We start from the raw sequence: 25,611 nt of genomic DNA on the forward strand, positions 1-25,611 counted from the left end.
TGCTGTCTGAGCTGCTCCTTTTTTTGGGCGATGAGGTTCCATGCTTCACTGAGCTCCTCATCATCGGTTCCCAAATCTGTGATTGCCTTTATAATCAAAGGTTTTCGTGCCAAACCACTTGTATCAATTCCCAATTCCTCACACAATTGCAACAGTTCCGGTTTCTGCAGCTTTTGTAGGTCCATGATCGCTCCGAGTGTCGGCTACTTCCAAAACAACAGTGCAAACTACCAAACCTAAAGGCGTTTCAACACTTTTTACCAGTTCTAAAATCTAACCCTGTTCTAGAACCTGGTCCACATCAGAAGAAAAGCCAAGCACTCACCCACACATGCGATCGATGTTCCGAGCTGCTCTCTTGTTGGCCGATTGTTGCGCCTGCTTGTTGCTTGAGATGCCACCTCCGATCACCAGATGTTGTGGCTTGTAGCTTCAGATCCACCTCCAATCACCAGATGTTGTGGCTTGTAGATTCAGATCCCACCTCCAGTCATCAGATGTTGTGGCTTGTAGATTCAGATCCCAACGCTGGACACCAGTCGTTGTGCTTGTAGATTCAGATCCCAACGCTGGTCACCAGTTGTCGTGACGCTGGGGCTACGTCGACCCGGCCTTCACTTGGTAGCGTGCAGAGACTCCGGGTTGAAGAAGGACTGAATCTTCGAAGTTGGTAAAATATGTACAAGCAGGTTTACTGGCACTTTGAGAAAACGTATTTACAAGAATATTTACATGAAGAAGAAGGGTACATCAGCAAAATGACAAGCGTTAAGAGTTCATAGCGAGAAGCGACTGGATGAGCCGTTTACCCAGGGCCCAGAGCGACATTTCGTGCTCTGCAGCGTCCTTAAAACCCCCCTATGTCCAGCCCCTCTCTGAAGATGTTGACCAACCAAATCCAGGGCACGCCCCTCAGGTATCGGCATCCAATCGAACACATCACTGCACTGATGGTCTGAAGCACTGACTGGTCCGGCATTCATTCGTTGGGCGTGATCACTTGTTGGCGGGAAAAGCTTGGGAACGGCGAGGAGAGGAGGTACATTTCTATTCTTCAGCAAAGAAACCACAGGCTGGTTCTGACAAGGGGTTTTACTTCTCAGAAACCCGAGTGCACGTGGCGCCGCATAGGGCTCCCAACATGGTCCCTTTTCGACAATTGCAAATCTTTCCTGCATTCCCGGGAAATCACTTAATGGCCGTATGAGTCATGCTCCTTTCTTGTCCTGCACGTCAGCGGACATGTCACTCTGTCGTCTCCTTTGGATAGGAGGCATTCATCACTGGAGGATAGCACTTCTCGACTGGAAGGGTGAACAAAAGAAAGCACTTCCTGCTATTTCCCGCAGGGGGACGTTTCTTTGTGTTTTTCCAGACGTTCTCTTGACAGGGTCAATTTGGCATTTGCAGGTTGTCCACAAAGCAAAACATGCTTACAAAACAGGATTCCTGGAAACAGGCTCACTTAGAGCCATTGGACCATCACCACATATTCACAAAACTTATCCATGCCCACAGGCGAACAATAGAGCGCGCAATTGCGGATGCTTGGTCGTAACACCAGCAATAGCTCCGCCCCCTAAACACAACGGGTTGACCCGAGGATACGGGATCGAATCACGGCCGCGGCGGCCGCCTTTCTATGGAGGTGAAAAGCAAGGCGCCCGTGCGCTATGTGATGCCAGTGCACGGTAAAGTAAATAACCCCAAGTGGTCGAATTTTCCGAAACCCTCCACTACTCATAACCTAAGTCGCTTTGGGACGTTAAACCCCACAACCAAGCCAAACATCGGGCTGATACTGTTCCGACAGTTCGGCGTTGCCGGAGCATCTGGTTCCTGCAGCTGTGCTGGCAGTAGCTTAATTGGTTCATAAATCGACTGTCCTAAGTGGCCGCTGATCCTGGGATCAATCACCGAACTCAGACGAATGTTTCTACATCTACGACGTTTCTGTGAAAGATCCGTAGCTTTCCGTTGTAGCCGTAAGGCTGCGTTCAGGTGGACGCAGAATAAATACATGATTCACTATGCCAAGGTGATAATGTGTTGCGAAGGAGTTGATTACTGCTAACAAGCGTTACAGCCTAACGCTAAACGCTTTTTTAAAGAAACAGCAAACAAAATAATGGACAGACAGTCGTAATTACCCTGGGTGCGCGCATCACATATAGCGCATTATTCAGTACACTACAGGCTTGTCTGAAGGGATTCAGGAGGAGGCCGCGCACTAAAGCCAACATCGCTGCTTCTAGCCTCTTCTCTGCAGCGAGACTCCAAAAATCGCGAACCCAGCTTCCGTTTCCGCTACGGCGTACGCATTCAATTGTTCTGACGGGGGCGTATTAACACTGCGATCGCGGGGTACGCCCGCCATGGACACGGAAGTGCGCTCCCGACTCTATTCTCTCCCTCATTCTCATATCATTTACCATTCTCTTTCGCTGCCGTACTTTCATCTGCAGGGTACCCTCCTCGATTCACATTACGCGCACACAGTCATGTGATCGGCGCGTGATGGACGGAGACAAAGGCGCCGACATGCCGTCGAAGGGCAATTATCGAAATGTATAGAAGGCGCGAGCTATGTTTGGCGATTTCGGACCGCGATTGGGTCCGGTAACGGAATGCGAACGGCAGGGGGTGGGGGGTTTTTTGCCACCGTGCTGCTCAAACTCATTGCAGTTCCGCGAGGAGATACAATAATCTCAGACAAAGGATCGACGCGAACCTTATTCCTGGAAAGCACGACCCGCCATTTCCACCGCAATAGAAATAAAAAAAAAAAAAACGGCTTCCGCCAATTCTTTGATCATGTGATCGCACTCGTTGACTGCCAATAAATTGCTCCATTTTCTTTTCTTTCTTTTTTTTTACCGCTTCGCACACTGTGCTGAGGCCACTACCTGAATTTCAAAAACAAAATAATAATAATAATAATATTAACTCGCCACTTTTTGCCTCCCTTTTTTTTTTTTGCAACTGCTCTTATGTCATATTGCTTGACACCCCCCCCCCCCCCCCCCTTCCCCGTTGTTAGTTCAACCTCTGGTGTTCCCTTCGATATGACCAAAGACCTTTGTTGTACAGGACAAATGACAAAACAATACCGAGGCCTGAACCCATGTACGAGATTAATCAGCAATGCCGTTAGACAAGCGTTGTCGAAATTATAACTGCCCTTACTTACTCCCATAATAACGCTGTTCTATAGACGCTGCTGTGGATGCCAGCACGGCAGATACTGGCAGACAGCTTGCCTTCGGAGTGGACGAATATGCTCTACCCAAACTATGAAAAGTAAAAACAAAAAAAAAAGGGGGGGGGAGGGGGAGACGGAAACATTCGTTCAAAAAATTACCGTCATCAAAAGTCCTGTCATGCCCCGCGTCCAACTCGCACTTGGCCACAGGCTTCTCCAGCTCTAAACGCGTACGATCGAAAATACGCGCAAGCATCAGAAGCTGACACAGCGAGGAATTTGCTGCTAAGAAAATGCTGCGTCGCATTGCCGAACACCGACGACATGCGATATGGGTAGAACAACAGAAGTGCGGCAAGAAATGCAAACGAGAAAGCACAGCAGCCAGTGGAACGAAGGCGAGCGAACAATACCTTGGCTGCCGGAGGAATGCAAAAAGAAAAAAAAAATTCCAACAATGTCCTAGCGCCAAGACTCCGGTCTTGGCGCCGCCGCAGTGCTAGAGCTTCGAAGCCTTCTACAGCCGTCCCCCTCGACCCGTACATAAGAGAGGGGCTCACAGCTGGGGCTCCGCAAAATGCAGGCGTCCTGAATCACCGTGGCATCGTGTAACAAATGCGGAGGCATCGTAGAACAAATGGCGAAAGGGAGGGGGGGGGGGGGGGGGGGGGGGAGACAAAGAACGAGCCTCTTCCCGGCACGAATCGTCGCCCTCTCACTGGTCGCAGTGCTCGGCGCAGAAAAGAAAACGTTTGTTTTTGTCTAAGCTGTTCACGCCGTACAGCTGCAATGCGGGCTGGTGACCCAATAGTTCGGACTGAGGACCGCATCCTGACAAAGCAAAGTTCGATGAAACTGCTGCAGCAACAGTGAAAAAAGCAGGATCGGAAACTATAGCACGCTCTCAGTGGGTGCGCACGCGGACTGATGGAGAAATACAGAGTACCTCACAAGTACACTAACAGCGCGAAAGTGCCGGCTGGGAATCGGCAAAACAGTCATTCACAGGCAACCTCTGAGGTTTAAGATACCGTGCAGTACACGGTCGCTACTGAGATTTAGGCGGGTGGGGGAGGCCATCGCCCCACCAATATAGGAACGTTCACAAGGGCTCGACGCTAAGGGGGCGGAGCTGAGGGACGAATTATGCCGAGATCACTCAGACCGACACGGTAGCATTTAGATGAACCCGTTTCTGTCGAGCGGACATCGCCACTGCATCAAGCGCCAAGCAAAGAAATGACGCGCAGACGCTAGAGAAGGAGCCCAAGAGTCGGTTTTCAGCCCGGCAGGTCTACTCTACCCGAGCAGCTCGAAATTCCACCCTCCAGCCACTTGGCAACTCTCCGACCTCGAGCGATGGGAGGCTGCTGCGGTGTCCAGCTCTGACCCGGCTGTTCAAAAGCCGCCGACGGACTGGGCTTTGGGTGTCGCTGGGAAGCACCAGCTTCCGGCCACAACAAGCAGCCAAGAGCCGACCCGTCATTAGGATGTATATTCACTTAAGGCTCCCAACATTTCATAAAGTTTTTTACCACCACCACCACCACCACCCGAGTTTGCCGGGTTCTTGTAAACCTCCAGTATGGAGATACGATGAAAGCCCAATTTTCAAAAGAGCAACGGATCACTCATATAGGCCCGCCCACCATCCAATGGCCAGCAGTAAATCCGCCCCTGCCTGGATGTCAGTAATAGTTAACAATGTAGTACTGAAATACCACGTGTAACAAAGCGTAAAGTTAAGGTTGTCGGCTCTGTGCGTTAATAGGCGAAAGCTTATTGACACTGGTTGACTGGCCCTCCGGCTTCCGCTGTAGCCGCCCTCCGAATCTGGCCGCCTCATTCCTGCCTCTCCCTCGCCTCGTCTACAAGCGGAGTTCCCTCTCCCTATTTGCCATCTTCCATCTGTGGCAGGTGGTTCATATATCATTTCAATTCTATCAATTGATTCGGTTTAACTAAACTAAGTTAAATCATCATCTGATTAAGACCTCCTGGTGGCGCTGTTTGCTCCATGGTCGAATAGAGCGCTATATGCATACAGATTTCGCTGCAAAAAGTCAAAGTGCAAGGTCAGCTACTGAGGCGATGCCAACAGACTTTTGAGACGTGCTAGATGTGTCTTGATTTATTTTCTACAGGATGGAAAAACTGTGAACAGTGATCGCTGTCCTGAAATTTACGGAATCTTATGGGAAACTACGAGAAAAAAGACCGGAGAACACAGATTCCGCTGGAGAACATTTTGAATGGTGTTTCATCAGTATAAAACACACAAAATTTAAATGCATAACGTTTAGTACATTTACAGTTATATAGTCACGCCTGCCTCTTGCAGCGACACTTGTACGTTCGGTAGATTTTCACCGCTAAACCTACGCCTGAGCTCTTTACTGTCATTAGTTGCAACCCTAAGGGGCTACTCACCACGTATACTGACTTCAGTGCATTTTACCTCCACCGATACTTCCAAGGCTCGGTGTCATATTCGTCTACGATTGTTAGCCAATTCGTTCGATGGCGCTGCCCTTCGCCGTACTTTGCCACATATACCGTCAGCTGTGCGAATATGCTTGCGTGGCGTGAGCATGAGACAGAAGATAACGCTTGTTTCGTGTTTCTCGGCCTCTGTTCAGCGCGCACAACCGTTACCCGTGCCGCCGCTGCCAAGAATTCGCAGTGGACGCAACAACACTACACCCAATACAGGTTTGTCACGCAGCCCGGAGGCACGAGCGGTTATTCTGCCCGCTACACAGAGCATGTGGTGCAGCCACAAAAGTATGCAAACGGATCTGACTCGACAAGGAATTCCACAGCTTCCCCATCACCTAAACGCGAGCACTATCTTGCCAGCAAGTGGCCGCAAAGGCGCCCGAGTGCAACGCGATATGGGCGTAAACATAAGGTATCCCCAAATCGTCGAAATTATGGCGTGCCTCATAATCCAGGTGTCGCTTTGAGGCGTTAAATCCAGCAATTTCAATTAATTAGAGGCTAAAGAAGAGCCTGCGCCTAACAATATTAACAAAAACGAAAAAAGACAACTCGAAACCTACAAGTCTCTTTGGTGTCAACACGTAACTCCAGTAGCACCCTGAAACAACGTCGTGAAACGTCGTACGACCACTCAGAACTCCTGCTCAATGGACTCAACTGCGACGGTTTTGCCGGGATTCGCGGAACGCCACAGCGGCTGCCAATGACCGATCACGGACCGAAATTCAGGGGCAGCTCAAGAACCGTAGATGTGGCCTTCGAATCGAGGGAACGAACGCACAAGCATTAAACAGAACGCGTCGCGACAACTGCGCTGCTCGCGGGAACAAGTGGTGACCAGTTTCGGCGTTCTTTGGATTAGTCGGACTGATTAAACATGATAGAGAAATCAACTATACTCGCGGCCAACTTTTTGCGGCTATACTATGAAATGTACAGAGCCGAAACTCACCAGCTCACTACGCAGCAGAATATAGTTCCTCCAATAAATTGCCCGGATCTTGCTCTGGAATATCATACCATTACGAAGTTAAATTTAACATTTAGTCAAGGTTAGACTATGCTACAGGTCAGTACAGCTGCAGTACGACCAGACGTGGCATGCTTGCTGATGACCGCGGCTCCTGTCGAAAATTCCATGAATCGTAAGCAGGATGCGTCTGCGTTTCGCAATGGGCTCGTTTTGACAGCGCAAGTCATATGGACTCTCAATTAGTCGCGATTTTAAATTCATGTAGGCCTTTAATGGCGCAAAGGTGCGCCTTTCTGAGAAGCTGGAAGTTCAAAAAGTTAAATCAGCGCCAAGGCAGAAACTGAAACCTTAAATGAGGTCAAACATGCCTCAACCACTTGGTGTAATGATACTGTATACGCAAATCTCCGCTCTATAGGCTCGGCTCCATAGCCACAGAAAGCTGGCCCCAAGTGTACACATTTGCAACGCGGAGTCCCTGGGCGTCGCTATATTAGGCAGTTTTAGTTTCATGTACGTGGAGCTCTTATGGGTGACAATTGTGCGCATGCGCGGAGCGTGAAGGTTATGCGCGAATCTCACGGAGGTGCATGACATTTGGATTTTCACGTTGAGGTCGTCGCATTGCTGCCGGACGTGGAGTTGACAATATGGAGGCGCGCTGCCCGCCCGCCTTACAGCGATAGCAGCTTCATCGCTAACCCTTCGACGCGATATCGTGTTATAAACTTGTATATGCCTTCAATCTGCCCAATCTTACCCTCGCATAAACTTTCAAATAAGAAAAAGCTTTCGTTCTTTCTTTTTTTTTTCTTTTTTTTAAAAAGGCGACTTTTGAGCTGTTGATTAGGCCTGACCAAGAAATGTTTGTCGTCGTCATAGCAACGATCTCGCGAGACCAGAGTTAGGGTTAGCCGCAGTGTCTGTGCGTTTCGTCAGGCACGCTTCTCACCCTTATCGCAGTCTGCTAAACGTGGAGAAAAGCACAACTTCCTAACTGCCACGAAAGGTGGTACGACAGCGTGCATACGAGAAAAACTGTCGATCGGCACTTGTAAAAGCTGCACGACGCCTGAATTATCGACGCGGTTTGCAATGAACAACATAACTTAGCCCTGCGCGGCAGTAGAACCCCGCGAGGCGATATGAAGACAGACTTCATTAATGCAGCCAGCATTGCTTTGAACCACGGAACGCGTGCCCGTTGCGCTGATAAGCTTGTGCCGAGTTATTACCTCAAACCCTCTGAGACAGCAAGGCACGTTATGCAAGTCACCGATTACGAACGCGCGTGGCCATGAAGTTACGAAATGTGGGTGATGCAATAATTCAGGGAACACGGACTAAGTACTATCCCCTAGATAAGATCACTCCAGCTACAAACGCAAGCGAGGCGGTACTAACGACCAAAATGGGCCGATGGCGAAACAACCCATTCAAACAAGTTCTATCGTACTATATACTATCCACCGCGCTATTTCAGTGCTGCCACACAGACCGATGCCGCCACCGGCGACACAGCCAAACAATGCTGTAGTAGCAGGCTGCACTTAGTATAGTTCTTCAGTATAGACAAGCAGTAAAATTGATACATGGTTTCGATCAGTCGGTGTTCAGTGAGGAAAATGCAGCGAGCATGCCTTATTTCAAACATAATACCGATTTTCGTTTGTTTGTTTGTTTGTTTGTTTGTTTGTTTGTTTGTTTGTTTGTTTGTTTGTTTTAACTTTACCTACGCCGGCTTTTCAAGCGATACCACCTGCAGGAGCGCACGACAGCTGTCAGGAGAAAGCACCAGCTAACTAAAAGCTTTTCGCATTTATCCCGTGGTGATGAGCGATTATGTGACGGCTGGTTATTGCGCACTTCTCGAAGATGCCCGAGTAACAGTGGCAAAAAAGAAAAACGCAAGAAAATATCACTACCGCCGCTTACTGGTGCTCTTATCTACACCAGAACACGAGCAGATGCATACATCGAACAGTGGTGAACGGTGCCCGATGTCAAATTCGCCAATGTATGCTCAACTAATCCATGAAAACGATAGTGGCCGTTTTCAAAGTCCTTACTTATTTCTGTGGAAGCCATTTTTCCTCAATGGGTTGACCCTGATGACCAAACATCAGTCCGTGCTCAAGTTACTGTGCGCCGATTTGTTTGTCGTAATTTCCATTATCTTTTTTTCTAAAGAAATGCAGATGGCATTCACCAGGCGGCTCGGCTACAACGACTGAGTGATAAAAAGGCGCTGAATAAAGCACGTAGAAGCTATCGTCACTACACTAACCGCGTAGCTGAACTCGCCATTCGAACGAACGCCAGCATAACATGCTACAGAAAAAGCCAATCGAATTTCTTTTCAAACTTGCTCATTTCCTGAAATTTGATGAAGTGCAGTAGACAGTAGAAGTTCAAAGCACTAGTGAGTGTCAACTAAAAAGCTGGGGAGAATCGAGCATGCACCCAAACACCTTAAACGTCACTACATGCAGCGTGCTGGAAAAGAATAGAGCGTTATAGTGCATAGTGCCTGAGCCACCCTAAACTGCATCGCCCCGCCACCTGACGTCACGCGCTGAGTTGCACACGGCCCATGCCATGGCCGAACTGGGTGCACGCGCCCCGTCGTCCATGCAGACTGGTGCTTACAATGCATCAGCCGTCAAGTCGCCTTTGGCTCGACGCCCAGCGATATTCCAAGAACGTTAACGCAACAGCTTTCCCGAACCACTGCCACTGATTTCGATATTTTTTTTTTTTTTTCCTATACACTGTGCGTGGAATTTTGCACCCGGAAACTGCGCGCACTACAATTTGCCCCTTGTCGATCACAGTGCTTAGCGATTCTCGACATTACCCAGCCCTTCCTCAGACGTAATACGGCCATCTCCCAATGAATAATGTTTACGTAAAGAAGTAACTCGCGACTGGAAGCGATGTCACGATCGCTTTCGTCCGTCAAATTAACAGTCCAAGCAGCGGGGAGGGGGGGGGGGGGGGGGGTACTGAGACCGGTCTCCAATTTTGACAAGGGGTCTGAGCCAAGATGTAGGGGTGGCAGGAATCCAAAACAGACATCCATTTACTCCTCTTGTCTGCAGTAGGAAAATTTCTCTATCGTTTTGAAAATTTCAGTGTGATGTCCACAAAGAATCATTGCATGTTTTCCAAAAGCCGAGACGGAAAAGTAGAAAATCGACAGAGCTACGTACAGACTGCAAGAAAAGCTAAAGGGGAACCCTGTGCCCTCACAACACGAGTAATTTCAAAGCTAGTCGTTCAGCTCCACGGAAATTTTACACTCGGCAGTCCTCATGGGTAAAAAAAGCTCGTAGCTTCCGCAAATCTTATAATGGCTCTAAAGGCTGAACCACATGGCAGCGTTTCTTCGGCGCCGCGTCGGCGTCGCGGATATCGGCGTCGCCGGAGGTGCAATTCTGGCCCTTGAAGCGAGACGACGCTGAAAGACGCAGGTATCTGGAGGGGCCAGATCTCAGCGTCGACGCCGAAAATTATTCGCAGGTGGGGACCAACGACAAGCCACGCATGGGCAGCTGCGGCACCAACCGCCACAGGCTCAACTCGTTTCCGCGGAAGCAACAGCTCCTCTTTTTGTCCGCGTGCATGCCTGCGCCTTTTGATGCCCTTGCCTCCCCCACCCTCCCCAGTAAGTTCCCTCCGTCGCTGAATAGGACGATTTTAGCTACGGACGGGGGACAATTGTTCGAACGTCCAGGATTCTCCCACGCCTTGCCTTGCAGACGCCAGTTCGTACGCCGTCATGTGTTTGGTCGCCCTTTCCGGCGCGCGCCGAGCGACGACGCTCATAGACGAGACGCTGACGAGACGCCGAAGAAGCGCTGCCATGTGGTCGGGCCTTAAGCCGTCTGGAACTTGTATTGCAGCGCGAACCACAAGAAGGGACGACGACAGACAGAGTGAAAAGAGCGCTCTTTTCACTCTGTCTGTCGTCGTCCCTTCTTGTGGTTCGCGCTGCAATACAAGTCAGATATGAACCAACTAGCCCGCCAAGCAACCGTCTGGAACCTTTCTTTTTATTTCCCATATGCCAGGACAGATCAGTGTGTTTCTAGTTTGCAGATTGTTTTGTTGATTTTCTTTTGCATTGATGCAGTTCTCCGTAGCCAGTTCGTTCACTACTACAACGGTGCTGTACGTAATGTTTACTCCTAGCGCGACCACAATACCATAAAATAGTGGTTTCATGAATACCATATAGCGTACAACAAAATAGCCGACGCTTCCTATCACTTACTTAAGATGTTCTCTTTCAGAAACCGTTGACCACATATCAGGACGCGGTCTAGACTCGTCGCTTGTTTTAGGTTTTTGTCATAAACGAAGCAAAAAGCATATTTAAAGAATATTTATCCCCTAATTTATTTCTTGTTTTTAATGAAACTATGGGTAAGAGAGTCCACTACATAATTTCTATCCCCCTATATTTCCCACTCTACCTGTACTCGAATCCCTAAAGAGCTCCCTACGATGGAACCAGAGCCCTGATCGAGTCCAGGTATATTGAAACTATACCGGCCTGTGAGAGGCTACAGTGATAAGCTCGGTCATGACTTTCGGGCACACGGGTCGTGTGTCAAACCCAATGGTCGAGCGCACAGGACACGCCACATATTCTAGTTCACTTTAGTACCGCTGAGAACCGTACAGGTTGACGGGCAAACGCGGCGCCTGGCGACTGTTGCCAAGGCCATGGACGAGCCTAGCAACGCCTCGCGCCGCGCGGAACGTAAAGTGGCGCCACCTTGGGGCTATGCGACAAAACCGTGACGCGAAACTTTGGCGCTAGGCGCTAGGGGTCTCCGCGTTCGCCTTCACTTTTCACTTTCCCACTCCATCCGTGCTGACAACAACCTGCAACAAAGAAAAAACCGGCGAAGAGAAAAACGGAAAGGGGAATGGGGGGGATTTCTTTCCTCCAGTCCACAATATCCTCGCCATTCCTCCACCCTCGTAGCGTTCTCTGAAAGATCCGCGGATATCAAAATTGCGTAATAGTAGTGCGAATCAGGCGCTTTTCGCGGGCGACGGCGCTAAAGACACGTGCCCACCCTTCGATGTCGCAGCCGTTTCGTCGTGCCAACAGCGGAAAATCCCCGCTCTACCTATGTTTCAGGGCTTTTGCGACACTTCTCGGTCAAAATTTTTTTTGGTAGCACGCAAGCTGCCGGGTCAACTGTAGACATAAGATCAATACCCGTAGAATAGGGAAGCTAGGAAGTTATTGCCAACTGGTGCCTAAATATGCAATCTTCCAGAAAGGCTGCTTGCAGGCAAAAGTTTCGCCGCTAATAATTCTAGGATATACACAATGCCCTAGTTGCTCAATAACACGATAAATTACGCGAAAGCCAATTCAAACGTCAGGGAACATTAGCTCTGAAAGACCACAGGACTGCGTTCAGTACAATCAAGGGCAAACTGAGTGCAGACGCGAAATAGGAGCGCCCCAGCACGAGTCAAGGGTACCGTTGCGGAAGAATTACAAGGTGCTAAACGCTTGCATTTCTTCGTTAACTATAATCATAACCTAAAACTGCTACTGCACGAACCTCGCCCGTTACACAAAGCGCAAAGAAGCTGGCACACGAATGTGGTAGTGCTAAGTGACAGCTAGTGAGCAGATTTTTAGTGCTGATCCTCGTCGGCAGCGCTTCTTCTAGACCTGGAGAGACGGGAAGATTAGTGATCATCTCATGCCCAGAGAGAAGGAAGCAACGGCGGAAACGGCCATGCGAGTGCGCACTCAACGAACCGAACTACGCGACGAGGAAAAAAAAAAAAAAAAAAAAGAAAAAAAAAAAAAAGAAAGCTGCGACGACTGCGTGTGCACCCGCGTATGCCGTTCTGCGGCTCTAAACGAAAGAACGAGCAAGGACGGCGCATTTTCGCATAAGGAAAAAAAGGACAACGCCTCCGAGCATTTATTTATTTTTTTTATTCTTCTTTTTCCTTCCTGGCAGACGACGACGACACGTCCGAGAACCCGTTTCGAGGCGGAAGACGCATGCACGAGTTATGTAAGAAACCCATCCGCGAGGTGGAGACAATGGGCAGAGGAAGAAAAGATTCGAAATGCGCGCTAATCCGCACAGCGCCACGTCCGATAATGGACCGCGCTGACAATTAAAAAAAAAAAAAAATGCTGATGCGCTCCTGTCACAAGCTGAGTGCGACGGCTGCCGAAACACAAACCCAAAGACTGTCACCTTCGTGAGGCTTGCCGTCTTCGTTTACAACCTCCTCCTTCATTTTCAAGATCCGCCTGGATAACACGGACAACCGAGACCTTGTGGTCGTATATGTGGACGCACTCACCCCCAGAAAGATCATTTTTATCCAGGTGACCTTGGGTGCACTGATTGATATACAGGTGAGCTTCTTAAGCGCAGCCACAAAAGTCCTCATACCAACGGCGCAAACATTATGATGCATTTCTGCATTGACAAAACTGCGAAAACAGGCACTGCTGGATGTGTGACATATATGGTGCAAGGAAACAAGTATAGAAACCGCCTGTCCCGGTATGGCACCGCCAGAGATTTCCACATTTCAGAAGCATGGCAGGCATTTTATACAACAGCATCGAGTGATGTCCTCAGGTGGTGATGTGAGCTCATACCGCGGCGAAAAAAAAAAAAAAAAAAAGACACGTTAGCAGCTTAAAGAATTTACGATGCCGATTTGTACATTTTTTTTTTTTCCTATTTTGTATTTGTCTCTGTGAATCAACCCTATCGGGTTAAATTCACCGACCTTTCCGCACAAGGTCACCCGATCAACGTAAGTAAGTGAATTCATGCACACTTGAATAGTAGGTGCCCAACTCTGATTGATTTCTACACAATGCGTGGGCTATCAACCCAACTTCACTATGACATGAGCAGAGCTACCTAGCTAATATTATGTACAGCTAGTGAAAAAAGTTCTATGAGACAATAGCCTCACATTTTCTCACACAATCTCGCTCAACTCGTATAAAAATATCCCATACAAATTGCATAATATCTCATGAAGCCTCGCAGATTATCATAAATTATGGAAGGTATTTTATGATAATGATGGCGCCGTATGAGATTGTACGCAATTGGTACGAGATTTTGTGAGATTATTGCCTCGTAGAACTTTTTTTCAGAAGGAGTGTAAGAAGCACGCGTGTGCAAAAGAAGTCCGTAATGGGCAGAATGTGAGCGGGTGTTCCGGTGTACTACAAGCGTATAGACTCGTTTCGGTGACAGGTGTGAGACAAAGCAGCCTCACGGTACGTAACACATGAGATGTGAAACTTAGTTTTTTTGTGGATAAATATGATTTCCGCCCACAAGAACAAAAATATATCAATAAACCGAGACGTTTTGTGCCTGCGCCCGAAATGGCACAAACACAAACCATGACTTGTCACCGTGGCTGTTGGAGTGCGAGGACGAGCCCTACCGTACATCGCACAAAAGCACCAGACGTAAGGCTGATTCGGAGGTTGCCATAAAGCTGGTTAAAAGATAAACACCCAAGACGCTGACCCTCGTCGCAGGTGCTCGAAGCAACAAGCAATTACGGAGCAGATAAGGAGGCCACGCAGAGGTCAACGAGCTGCGGCACACCAATTTGGCTGTTAACAGGATCCGAAGTGGATATACGATCGCATTTTTAGCAAATAGAGGACATGGGCGGCTACAGGGTGACCCAGAGAAGATTGACCGAGATTAAAAAAAAAAAAAAAAGCCTAAGAGTTCCTCTGAATTAAAATCAAGTGAGTGCTGTTACGAGCCGTGTAAAGGTACCCACAGGTACACAAGCGGACGCTCCCTGTCTACATCACCCATGAACCGAGAAATGTTTTCGCCTTAAAAGGGCTACGCTCAGACTACCTTGCCGAAAACACCTGGGTTGGAGTATTTTCGTGGCGCACGACAACATTCACATCCATATTAGAGCCGTTTAGAGCGATATTTGAAATGTTAACCACTTAGCGTCGACCAATTATTCAAGCAGGCGGAACGAAAAAAATACCAGTGGGTACTTTAGATGCCTTCTAACAAACTCACTTGATTTCAGATGACAATAACGCAAATGTTTGTTTTTGTTTTTTTAATCTTGGACCATCTAAGCTGGTTCTAGTAACATTGGCTGGGACAGCCTGTATACCTCAACTCCGAGTTAGTTGAGAAAACGCTGGGTATCAATCGTACTACTTGACAAGGTGCTTCTAGTTAAAACGAACCCATACGAAAGAAAGCCGCCCCAAAACTTCTCAGGAAAGAAAAAATGCGCATCGCCTCATGCTCGACATCGCGTAAATGCGGAATTGGCGCGTAAGAGTAAGCAACACTGGCGACAGCGAGGATAAAAGGATACCGAACGCAGCCGGCCTGACAATGTCAAATAATAGGTGCTTCCTGGCCTGCGCACAGAACTGCCCTGTTCTAAAAAGGGCAAGCAAACTTCAGAGGCCATTATTTGGGCCATCGGTGATTTCAAGCGACATGTTTTGACCAGAAAAAAAAAAAGAAAAGAAAAAGGAAGCAAGCACGTGACCCCCAGCGCAGAATTTTTCAAAATTTTAGCAATTCAAGGGAACAACGATGCCTGGCATGCAGGCAACCGCGGATCGCGAAATGTCAGAAGAGATGCGAAATAGCACTCATACGAAGCCATAACAGCCCGCTACACGTGAAAAGGATGTGAATTACGACTTCGCAGCCAGCCAAGCACGCCCGCGGGCTTTCGACTGTGCGACCATCGACGGCACGCTGCAAGCGTGACTAAACGCGAAAAACGATGCGGCGGGCACGAACCAGCCTCGTTATGTGTAATTACACCCGTGTGCCACCACCTCACGGCTTCTTTCGTAGTCGCTTATGAGCGTCTGCTAGGAAGCGCCCTTTCCAAAGTCACTACCATGAATATCCTCACTCTTCAAGCAAAATATGCAAGCATATTCCAAAAGTAAGGGGCCAGTCGGCCACAGGGCGTTCCAACCAAGATTTTCCGCAATTCCAGGGATAGGATTTTTTATTTAGAAGACCACTTTTTTCGGTATACAGCATTGACAGCGGTATAGTACATCACAATACAGCCATGACGTGCTAACTTGCACGCCGGTTAACTAATACTGAATCAAGCCATTGCTTTAAGCACAAGCACAAAGAGAAAAAAGATGAGCTCTTTTTTGCAAGTAGCGGTCCAAAAACTCGTTTTTGCTTGACATTCTTGGCACTTTAATTGTGCTGGTTGGTAACCATTTTTTGGCACTCATGCACTCATCGCACAATCTCTGATATCCGAGAGAAAATTGTAAAACCTGTGCAATTAGTGGTGCACCCAAAATGACAACAATTTTACGGACTACAGCACTAATCGCAAAATGTCGATCAAACTGCTATTATTGGTCCCACTGCTGAATGACTTCTTCGGCTTGAACACTGCTCCTGCTACTCCAAATTTGTGAGACCATTTTTTGCCCGATGTGTTTGGAAGAGACATTTTCCCGATTCTGTCAAAATTAGTTACAAGTCAGCATCTGCGGCGACGCCGAGAAAGAACGGCACTTTCGCAGCAGCCGTACCGATGGCGCTATCTCGGGCCCATCGGACATCGCCGTTGCTTCCACGGCAGTGAGCTCGTTCCTCCGATGGGCGCGAGTGACGCTACGGGCACCACGGCTGGGAAATTTCGGTGTTTTGATTCGCCGTGGCTGGAGACAGCGATGATTTAAGGGTCGTCCAAACAAAATAGAATAAAACAAACACTACCTCTAAACGCCAACACGGTGCGAAATTTGAGACTGAACAAGCGAGCGGTTAGACCATGCAAACTTTCTTTTTGTCTCTTTCGTTACGCTACAAGCGACGCAAGAGTAAATAGCACGATGTTTTTTTTTTTTTTTTATTCCTTAACCGAGCGCTCTTTCACTATACTGCTGCTAGCACGAGCTCGAACCTCGCACTAATTTGGAGGTCGGCTGTTACATAGCAACTAGTTGGTTTTCCAGGCACAACGTTATCAAGCACCAAAGTTCTACAGCGTAGTGAACATTAAGCGCATTCGCAAAATAATGCGCATTATACAAAAAGGCGGTGCTTGCGGGCGACCAGAGACATGAGAGACCCGTTTTCAGTGAACGATACGACCTCGATTGGTCGTCACGGGATGCCGAACACAAGATATTTTACTGAAAAGCCCGGAGATGTAGAGAAGGTATAGCTGTCTGCCAAGGAGCACCGCACGTAATAAAGCTAGCAATGGACATGGTAAGGCACTAAGCGAAACGTGGTTCTTCATAGATTCGCTTCAGCCACACCCATTTGCAGGCCGTTTAAGCCAGCAATCCATAAATAACAACGACCTGTGCAACGGAGCTGGACGATGTTGCCGCGTTGTTCCTATACGAACCGCGCACTAATACGCAAAATCGCCAGAGACCAAAGCTGCCGATCATCCACTGGTTCCAGATACCGATCCACTGGTTCGGAAAGTATAGGCGCCATATTTGAGGTCTGCAAGGTCACTCACCCAGGTCCACCGGGTACAGCATTGTGTTCACGTCGAGGATGAGGTCCATCTTGAAGGACTCGCTCTCGCAATGCAGGCGGCTCACTGCAAGACAAAAAAAAAAGGAAAATAAGGAAGTTTAGCGAGTGCAGACACTTGTCGACTCAGGAAAGAGAAGAACACGCGGTCGCCGCCATACTGCTTCGCTGTATAAATGATTTCTAAGCATAAACACAGACCTATAGAGGCAAGGACAAGACGCAATACAGTCCACTGGATCCATCAAGATGGTCAACCGCGAGCATCGGTAAGGCAACACTATATGCTGTACGAGGGCGGGCATAATCTGCTCAAAAGCTATATACTGTCCAAAGTCAGTATTTCATTTTCGTTTCGTCTCTTTTCGCGAAATAAGGCGATATCGGTTTGCATGCCATGCCCACAGATCGAAACCCGTGGCCGGCAGTCACTCAGGCACGGCCGAGACGGCTTCGTCCCACGGCTTTCCACTGCCCGCGCTCGCTGCGAGCGTCGCGGGCAAAAAAGCATCGCGGGCATGGGACGACGCGTGCGCGCCTTGCGCGTGATGAAACGCGAAGGGCCCGGCCAAAAATAAAGAGAAAATGAAGAAAGAAAAAGACACTTGGCTGAAGGGCTTTGCCGCAAAGTCACAAGAAGTGGAGACAACGTGATGGTGAAACAGCCAGCGCGGCAACGACTCTGAAAACGTTCTTAGGCGACAGCCAAGAGCACACCCTTCGTGTTCCAACAAGAGAAAGGTGAAGCTATAGATAGCGAGATTGATATCGAATTCATTAAAAAGGGTTCACTAAGCCAATTAGGCATGCGCGCGACCTTTCGCCGTGCTCCACGCGCAACAAAATGGCGCCCACTGCGACGCCGATGAAGCCACGTCTTTTGCTATAGCTTCTTTTTTTTTCTTTCTCGACCGTAGGACGGCGCAGAACAAGAATATCCCGCAATCCTTGCACGAGAAGGCTAGGTGCGCCCTTTTATTATATATATAGGGGCCCGACGCTGCCAGAACGTGTACAGGCTGACAGACGTCAACTCGAACGCGCACACACGCACACATATACGGAAAGACGGGACCACGGCAACATGGAAAAAAAAAATACGAGAGTGAGGCCAGAAGCGTCACTCGCCCGCCAAAGTCGCCTAGAAGGGACCAAATTCTTTCCAAAGTCGCACCGTATACGGTGCGACTTTGGAAAGAATTTTGTCCACCGAAGGGAACCGTCCACCGAAGGGAACTAGTCAACCGGATATATCGGCGGAAAAGAAAAATGTCCGTGTGAAAGTCTCTACGCCTTCGCGACGCGCAAGCTCAGTTATCTTTCTTCTACCTCCATGTCCTCATCCCAGTGTTTTACACCTTAAAGGGAACGGCCGTGAGAAAGAAAAAAAGTGGGGCGAGGGAGTGATGGCGCGGGCCCTTCTGTGTGCCAGGAACCTAGCAGTTCCTTGTTGGAAGAGTTCCACGTTTCCCAAGCCTTCTCCTCTACTCTTTTTTTGTCAACACGTGATCACCAGAAGCAAGCCAGCGGAGCCTACTAGAAGTGCGAGGTTTTTTTAAGTCAAGTCTACCCTTTTTTTTTTTTTTTTTTTTGAGCTCGCGTGTCCCTTACGCTTTCTACGCTTCCTCGAGGCGCGAAGAAGCGCGCGTTTTTGTGCCGGCAGACACAAGGCAGTCGTAGCACGGTTCTTATGGCCGGCGAGTGAAATACGACATGGCAGGCCTCCAAGGGAAGGCAGGCGCATAAGGAAAAAAAAAAAAAAAGAGAGACAGAACAGAAATGAACAGCAGGAGACTTGGTGCCACGCGACAGATTAATGAGAAGATCGATATGCGAACGTGCTGCACCGAGACGCATTCCTTGCCCCAATTTCAGGTGAAAGTAGGTTTCGAGAAGAAGAAAGGGACATCGCATCGCACGCGTGTGCCTAGCGCGTTTCGTGTCCACAAGAATGCGGTCGCCGGAGCCGACTGAACCGACTTAGCAGTCAAGCTGGCGAAGTGCGAGACACAGCGGCAAAGACTGCCCTTTGTTCTTCCGTCAAAGAGTGCATGTTCTTCCGTCAAAGAGTGGAAGCTTTGTACAACGAACCAATATTAGGCAGAAATGAAAGAAGACAGAACGAAATATGCAAATCACAGAAACTTCTTTACGAACATACCAAGAAACAAGAAACACTCGATAGCTTCCTGTGATGCAAAAGGCACGAAACGAAAAAAAAAAAGAAGCGCAAACGTTGTCTCAGGACAGGAAAAAGTAATTTTCGCATTCTGATCGCACACTTGAGTGGAGCCATGAAAGGGTAGGGGGAGGAAGGAAAAGAACCCGTAAGGAAACACAAACAGGGATAGAGAGACGCAAATGCAAAGATTGGCTCCGGGAAGAAGCACGAGGAGATAAAACTAACACAACAGAAAAAAGCACGAGGAAAAAAAAAGAAAACAAAAAGAAGCGACGCAGGGCAGCTACAGGCACTTACACTCATGCATGCATATCTCCTAAGAGACAGGGAGAAGAGACGCAACAGGGATCCGTGCATACGACGACACGAGGCCGGAACACGCTCGGCTGGCGCGACATCAGAAAGAGCGCGCGCGTACACACACGCACACACACACACACACACACACACACACACACACACACACACACACACACACACACACACACACACACACACACACACACACACACACACACACACACACACACACACACACACACACACACACACACACACACACACACACACACACACATTCTTTCTCTCTCTGTACGGTTTGTCTCTTCTCCTCACAATGCGGTTTGTTTTTCCTTTTTTACGCACAGTGCATCCAAGTGACAGCTCTAAGCCACGTGACCTACCCTGTCATCAGTCATACAAACCACCTACCCTCTCCTTGGCAGGTGGGGCCACAAATTGCATACGGGATACGAACCCCGCCCACCGTTACCTTATATGGGCTCCTGCTCATCAGGGTTTAGCAGGAAACGGGGCAGCAGACGCAGCCACCCGCGCGCTCTCTCACCGGGCTGTTTTCTCCTCCCCACACGATCAGGAACCCGATTTTAATCCAGTCTACACCTTCAAAGATATCACGAAGTACTATCAAAATTGTCATCGCCTTTACCCCAGCCCATGTAAAGGCCTCAAAAAGGCGGATGAGCGGCTCCTTCTCCACCTTTTCACCAATACATTGCTGTAACACGATCTGTCGGGCTAGTTGGTAACGATCCATATGTATCAGCAGCGCAAACACAATCAGAGGAAAAGAAGACGCTCTGTCCTATCTTAGTCTTCTTTTCCTCTGATTGTGTTTGCGCTGCTGATACATATGGTACATTGCTGTGCCTGGCAGCCCTAAAACATTTTGACCACTCGTTTAATGGCAACTGCCCACACTGTGGAGCGGTGTCTTCTGAAATCTATCACATGGTGTGGGCCTGCCCCTCCAACCCGGCTATTCCCACCATCCCCAACCCAACCCGGGAGGACTGGGAGGCGATCCTGCTCGGCTGCCACGACTTAGGGCCCAACAAGCCTTAGTCGGGCGCGTCCGGGCGGCGGCAACCGCCATTGGGGTCCCAAGCTAGGGACCTCCCCTAGTGCTTGTAAGGACCGGTCTTTTATGGGCTGACCAAAACATATACCTCTTGGCCCTAGTGTAGCCAATAAATGTTCCTACCACCACCCACAACGCACGCGCAGAAGACATCCGGTAAACCGGCACACGTCTAGGCTAGTATGTCCCCGCTGTAAGCCACCAATAGAGACTTGTTAGATATTTAGCATAGTGGAGACTTCCTAGCGCGGACGTATACCGGTTAACAGTACGTCAGCTCCCCACGCGCCGTGGCCATATACCTTGACACACATGTGCCAGTACGCGTGCGCAGGAGGCCTCCGGTAAACCGGTACACGTCTACGCTAGTGCGTCACCACCACGCTCAATCTGTGTAATGTTTCCTCCAATGTACTGCACTGCCGTCACCGAGGCACGTCCGACGAGCGCCAAGTGTACAGGTGGCGAAGACAGCGGTGGCGCGAAGCGGCCAGCCAGCCGCCCCCGCGCGCCGGCTTTTCCTGGCTCCAGGAAGTCGGGGGGGGGGGGGGGGGGGGCCGCTGAATAGGAGGAGGAAGGTGGGCCCTAGCTGAAGAAATCGATCGACGAAAGCTGCCAAGCACGTCATCCGAGTGACGTCAATGGTCCCCGTCCATGTCGGCTACGCGAGAAAGTCCTGTTTCCGCGTACGCACGCAATAGCACGCAACCCCGCACAGCGCACCGAGAGAGAGACAGCAACGTTGGACAGGGAGGGCACCGTGAACGAGAGCAGCAGCCTGCAGGCTCGCAAACTTTTCGGGGAACCGGTCGGGCTACGCACACATCTCCAAGGGCTGAGACGACAGCGCAGACTGACAGTAGGGCTAGCAAGAATGGCCGCCGCGGACAGTGCGCAAATGGAGCCGACGAGACTTTACACGATCGACGTCCCGTTCTCGCATGCACTTTTTTTTTTTTTTTTTTGCCCTACGGAGCAAACTTCAAAGGGAAAAATTTCTCTCCCAGAAAACGTCGATTCCGCGGGATGTCGTCAACGAATACTACAACTCGTCGCCAAGTTGTTGCTCGCCGTAGCCCTAGTAAGCTGCGCCAGAGCTGCACCTCCACCCGAGCCACGAGAAAGGCTGCACCGTCGGGTGAAAAGTCCACTAGTCTAATTTTTATTTTTATTTTTTTCCAGGACGCTAACTAAATCTGTCCCTGTCGCGCGAGTCCGAAGCGGCGCATGGCGTCATGGTTAAATGAAGCTACCACCAACGCGGTCGGATGAGGTGCAAAGAGAGACGTTCTAATCAGCCAGACAGCGGGTAGTATATATCAGTAAACGTTAAGAAACCAAAACATAAGACAAAGCAAACAAGATGCAATGCGACCGGCGCTGTGCCGCCCAAACACGCTGTGCCGCCCAAACACTAATCGACTCCCGCCAAGCTTATGCCCGCCTTTTGCATTGCGTTAACACGTGCTTTAAGCGACGCGCACTGGCTGGTCTAACAGCTACAGCAGAGTTAAATCATATTAAGAAACATATACACACGCATGCGGAAGACATAGATTCACCACCAAACCGAAAGGGAACGGAATGCTTCGTTCACGTTGGACCATGCAAAGTCCGACTCGGACTATCTCTACAGCAACCACCGAGGATGCCACATAGACCATTGCAATCGCGCTGGCGTAAAACGGTTTCGATGCAGAGAGCGAACGGTCACGGCCGTCTTCGCAACAGGAGCAAGCAAGCGCAGCCAGTCTCGGCTACAGTGCATCCTGCCAGGCTTTGCCGACATTGCACTCACACCAAGACGAAGGGGAGTGAGAAAAGACGAAGCGGCACTCGCAGCCGTTCAGCGCTGCCGCAGTAGTGGCCGCAGCACTGCTGCTCTCCTCAGCGGTGCAAGGTCGCCGCCATAAAAATAGCGCAGGCGCTTCGCTGGCGCCGCAGTCGTTATTCCACCAACGCCTGCGCATCGCCACCCGAGTCACGGGCCCAGGCGCAACGAGAAACAACGCCACGAAGAGGGGAGCAGAAAACGCAACAACCACCCCGCAGGCGCCGCTAGCTATTCCTTTTATTTCGTTTTCGGGCCATTCAGATTATTTTCTCAGCCCGGCCTTTCCTGCTGCCGAGAGGTCTGCTCATGGAATGCGTTGCGTAAGCACGGAAAACGAAAAAAAAAATTAACTAACTAGACAACAACAGCGAGACAGGCCACGGAAAAAGACGACACCTGCGTCGGTGGTCCGTAGCTGGTGAAGCAAAAACGACCAAGGAAAGGAATCCCAAGTCAACTTCGTTCGAGACGAAGCCTCGTATCACTTTTTTCCCTCTCTCCTTAATATTGCACAAAAAAAAAGAAAAAAAAGGAGGAAGCTTCTTTTTCCCTTCAGCAGCAAGCATCTATGACATTCCTAGTAAAATTTCTTGCATTTCTTTCCTGAGTTCTATACACGTGTTCAAGACCCGCTGCGTGAATCAGGACGCGCACGCCGAGGCTGGGGCAGCTGTCCACGAGCGCCGCGCGCGAAAGACGTGACGCGTGCGATCACCCAGACTGACGCTGACAGATCTGTCAAGCCTGTCTAACCGATAACCCAGGACAACTTGATAAGGGCATGCTATGAGCTAGTGTCGCTCCGCCAAAGGATGCGAAGACAGCTCAACTGCGCGGTAAGTCAGGCTAGCGGGTTCCACGCATGTGGCATACATATCAAGCCACCTGATTTATGACAGTAGTCATTTTTCCAAAGTGCGCACATTTTGTGCTTTTAGAGCGGTAGGTATATTAAAATCCAAGTAAATACCCGCGGACTGCTTCGCTATATCCATATGACCTTCAAGATCAGCCAAGGTCAAATTGGGATTCGGCCCGCCTAGCGACAAGACTGGTGCTCGACCTAACCGACAACTTTAGTGAATACGCGTCATAATTAGTTACAGTTAATTAGTAACTGCAATTAAAATAGCACTTTAAGCTACAGCATAGGTCATATCGTTGAAAGGTTTCGACGAGCATAATTCGAAAATGCACATCATACAGTTACCGCTCGATCTTAAGCCCCAATCAGGGTTACACCCGCGTGATTCTTTTGTACACTACATCGAGGTTCACTTAATTTGACAAAGGAAAATTGCAAGCGAATGTTACAAAGGCGTTGGAAGTGGCACTGCAAGCCAATGAAGCCAGAAAGGATTGCAACTTTCGCGCACCGCGAGATGGCGTTACTTGTATAGACCTTTGCATCGGGCGAGGAGGTTGTCGAAACGATTCCTCTCTGGACTGTTGCAAACCGGTTCTGCTGCCGCCTCCACCTTGTTGACGTCAGGCGCACACAACAGCCCAGCGAGCAATATGGTGGCGCCTAGGAGGCCCTCGTTGCAAAGGTATATATGGGATCGTGCACAGAAGTCGCTGCACGCAATGTATAGACACGCCGCGAAAATATCGGTCACGAAAGCGCAGGGAAATGTACTAAAGAGTGCGATAACACTTAAATAAACAAAAAGGTATCAGTGTGTGTGTGTGTGTGTGTGTGTGTGTGTGTGTGTGTGTGTGTGTGTGTGTGTGTGTGTGTGTGTGTGTGTGTGTGTGTGTGTGTGTGTGTGTGTGTGTGTGTGTGTGTGTGTGTGTGTGTGTGTGTGTGTGTGTGTGTGTGTGTGTGTGTGTGTGCGCGCGCGCGCGTGCGCGCGGGTGTGTGTTTGTGCGCGGGGAGGGGGGAATGGGAGGGGTGATTATAAAGCAGCTGTCAACCACATTATCGGATTCATAATCCCCTAGACAACATGCGGTGAAGTAGCGAGCTTCACTGCGCGACCTTTGCAAGCCAAAGGCGCGCGTAAAGGTCGCGCCGTAGTTATATAGCTGTGCCGCTGCAAGCAGTAGCTCGTGAAATCGCTGTTAGGAACAATGCGGCTCGCCTTGCACTGCACGCTCATCTTTTTATTCTTCTGTCGATAACAAGAACAGAAGGGCATAAAAAGTTAGGCCCGTTACTGAAATTGCAAGAAAAATCATGCTGACATTGTTCATTGTTATCTGCCCTAAAGGGAACGTGCAGTGCCATGGCAAGGATAGAAGATGGATGCGTCAAGCAAGAAAGACTATACTGGCACCTTGTCCGCAGTAAAAATTTAAAAAAAAAAAAACGATTTCAAAGGAGAATACGGAAAAAAGCGAAAAAAGCGCGGCCACGAAAAAAAGAGGTTCTGCGTTCTGGTTAGTAACATACCTGCAATGCTCGCGCCAAGGGAACAGGCTACACTGACTCAAAATGACAAAGGAGCGCCGACTGTAATGGACAATCTCAATGTACCGCAAACGAGCTGTAACCTCAGCGGATACTGTGTTTAGGACTACGCAATGAGAATGCATCGGTTGCAGTGAAAGACACTGCAGTAAACACTTGCCTTGTTCTTTTTTTCTCGTTGTCTTAAAGATTGCTGACCATTATACTTTTTTTTTAATCCAGACAAGCCACTGTAAAACACGAAACATCTCGTTTTATTGTTAGCCGAGTGCAATTGTCTTCCCGGACCAATTTACGAGGAACAGTTAACATGACAGTGCGGGTGCTGATGGCTTGTACGGGAAATAAAATTGCGCCCGCATAATCGTAACAAGAAGCGCGTGTTACATCTCAATAAAGGCTGCTATTTTAGTGCGCTTAGCACAAAGCGTCTCGATAGTTAGAATTAAACCTCGGAACACTATAGTAAACTAGAGCCCTTTACGGCCACTAGTGAGTCTCGTAACCGGGGCGGCGCTGATAATTCCCTTCGCTGGCCACTGCATCAGACCTCCAC

At 49.2% G+C, this 25,611-nt stretch overlaps 1 protein-coding gene across 1 annotated transcript in view; it reads right to left on the reverse strand.

Annotated features, from left to right (window-relative positions):
* Polr2H (DNA-directed RNA polymerases I, II, and III subunit Rpb8) overlaps positions 1-25,611 on the reverse strand; it is a 131,135-nt gene that overhangs the window by 60,540 nt on the left and 44,984 nt on the right. Inside the window, exon 2 of the mRNA XM_084607008.1 lies at positions 17,229-17,312. Within this exon, the coding sequence (XP_084463134.1) occupies positions 17,229-17,312 (84 nt within the window). The remainder of the gene's footprint in view (positions 1-17,228; positions 17,313-25,611) is intronic.

The sequence above is a fragment of the Amblyomma maculatum genome, chromosome 6 (assembly GCF_055883805.1).
Source record: "Amblyomma maculatum isolate TAMU_Amacu chromosome 6, ASM5588380v1, whole genome shotgun sequence".
NCBI lineage: Eukaryota > Metazoa > Arthropoda > Arachnida > Ixodida > Ixodidae > Amblyomma > Amblyomma maculatum.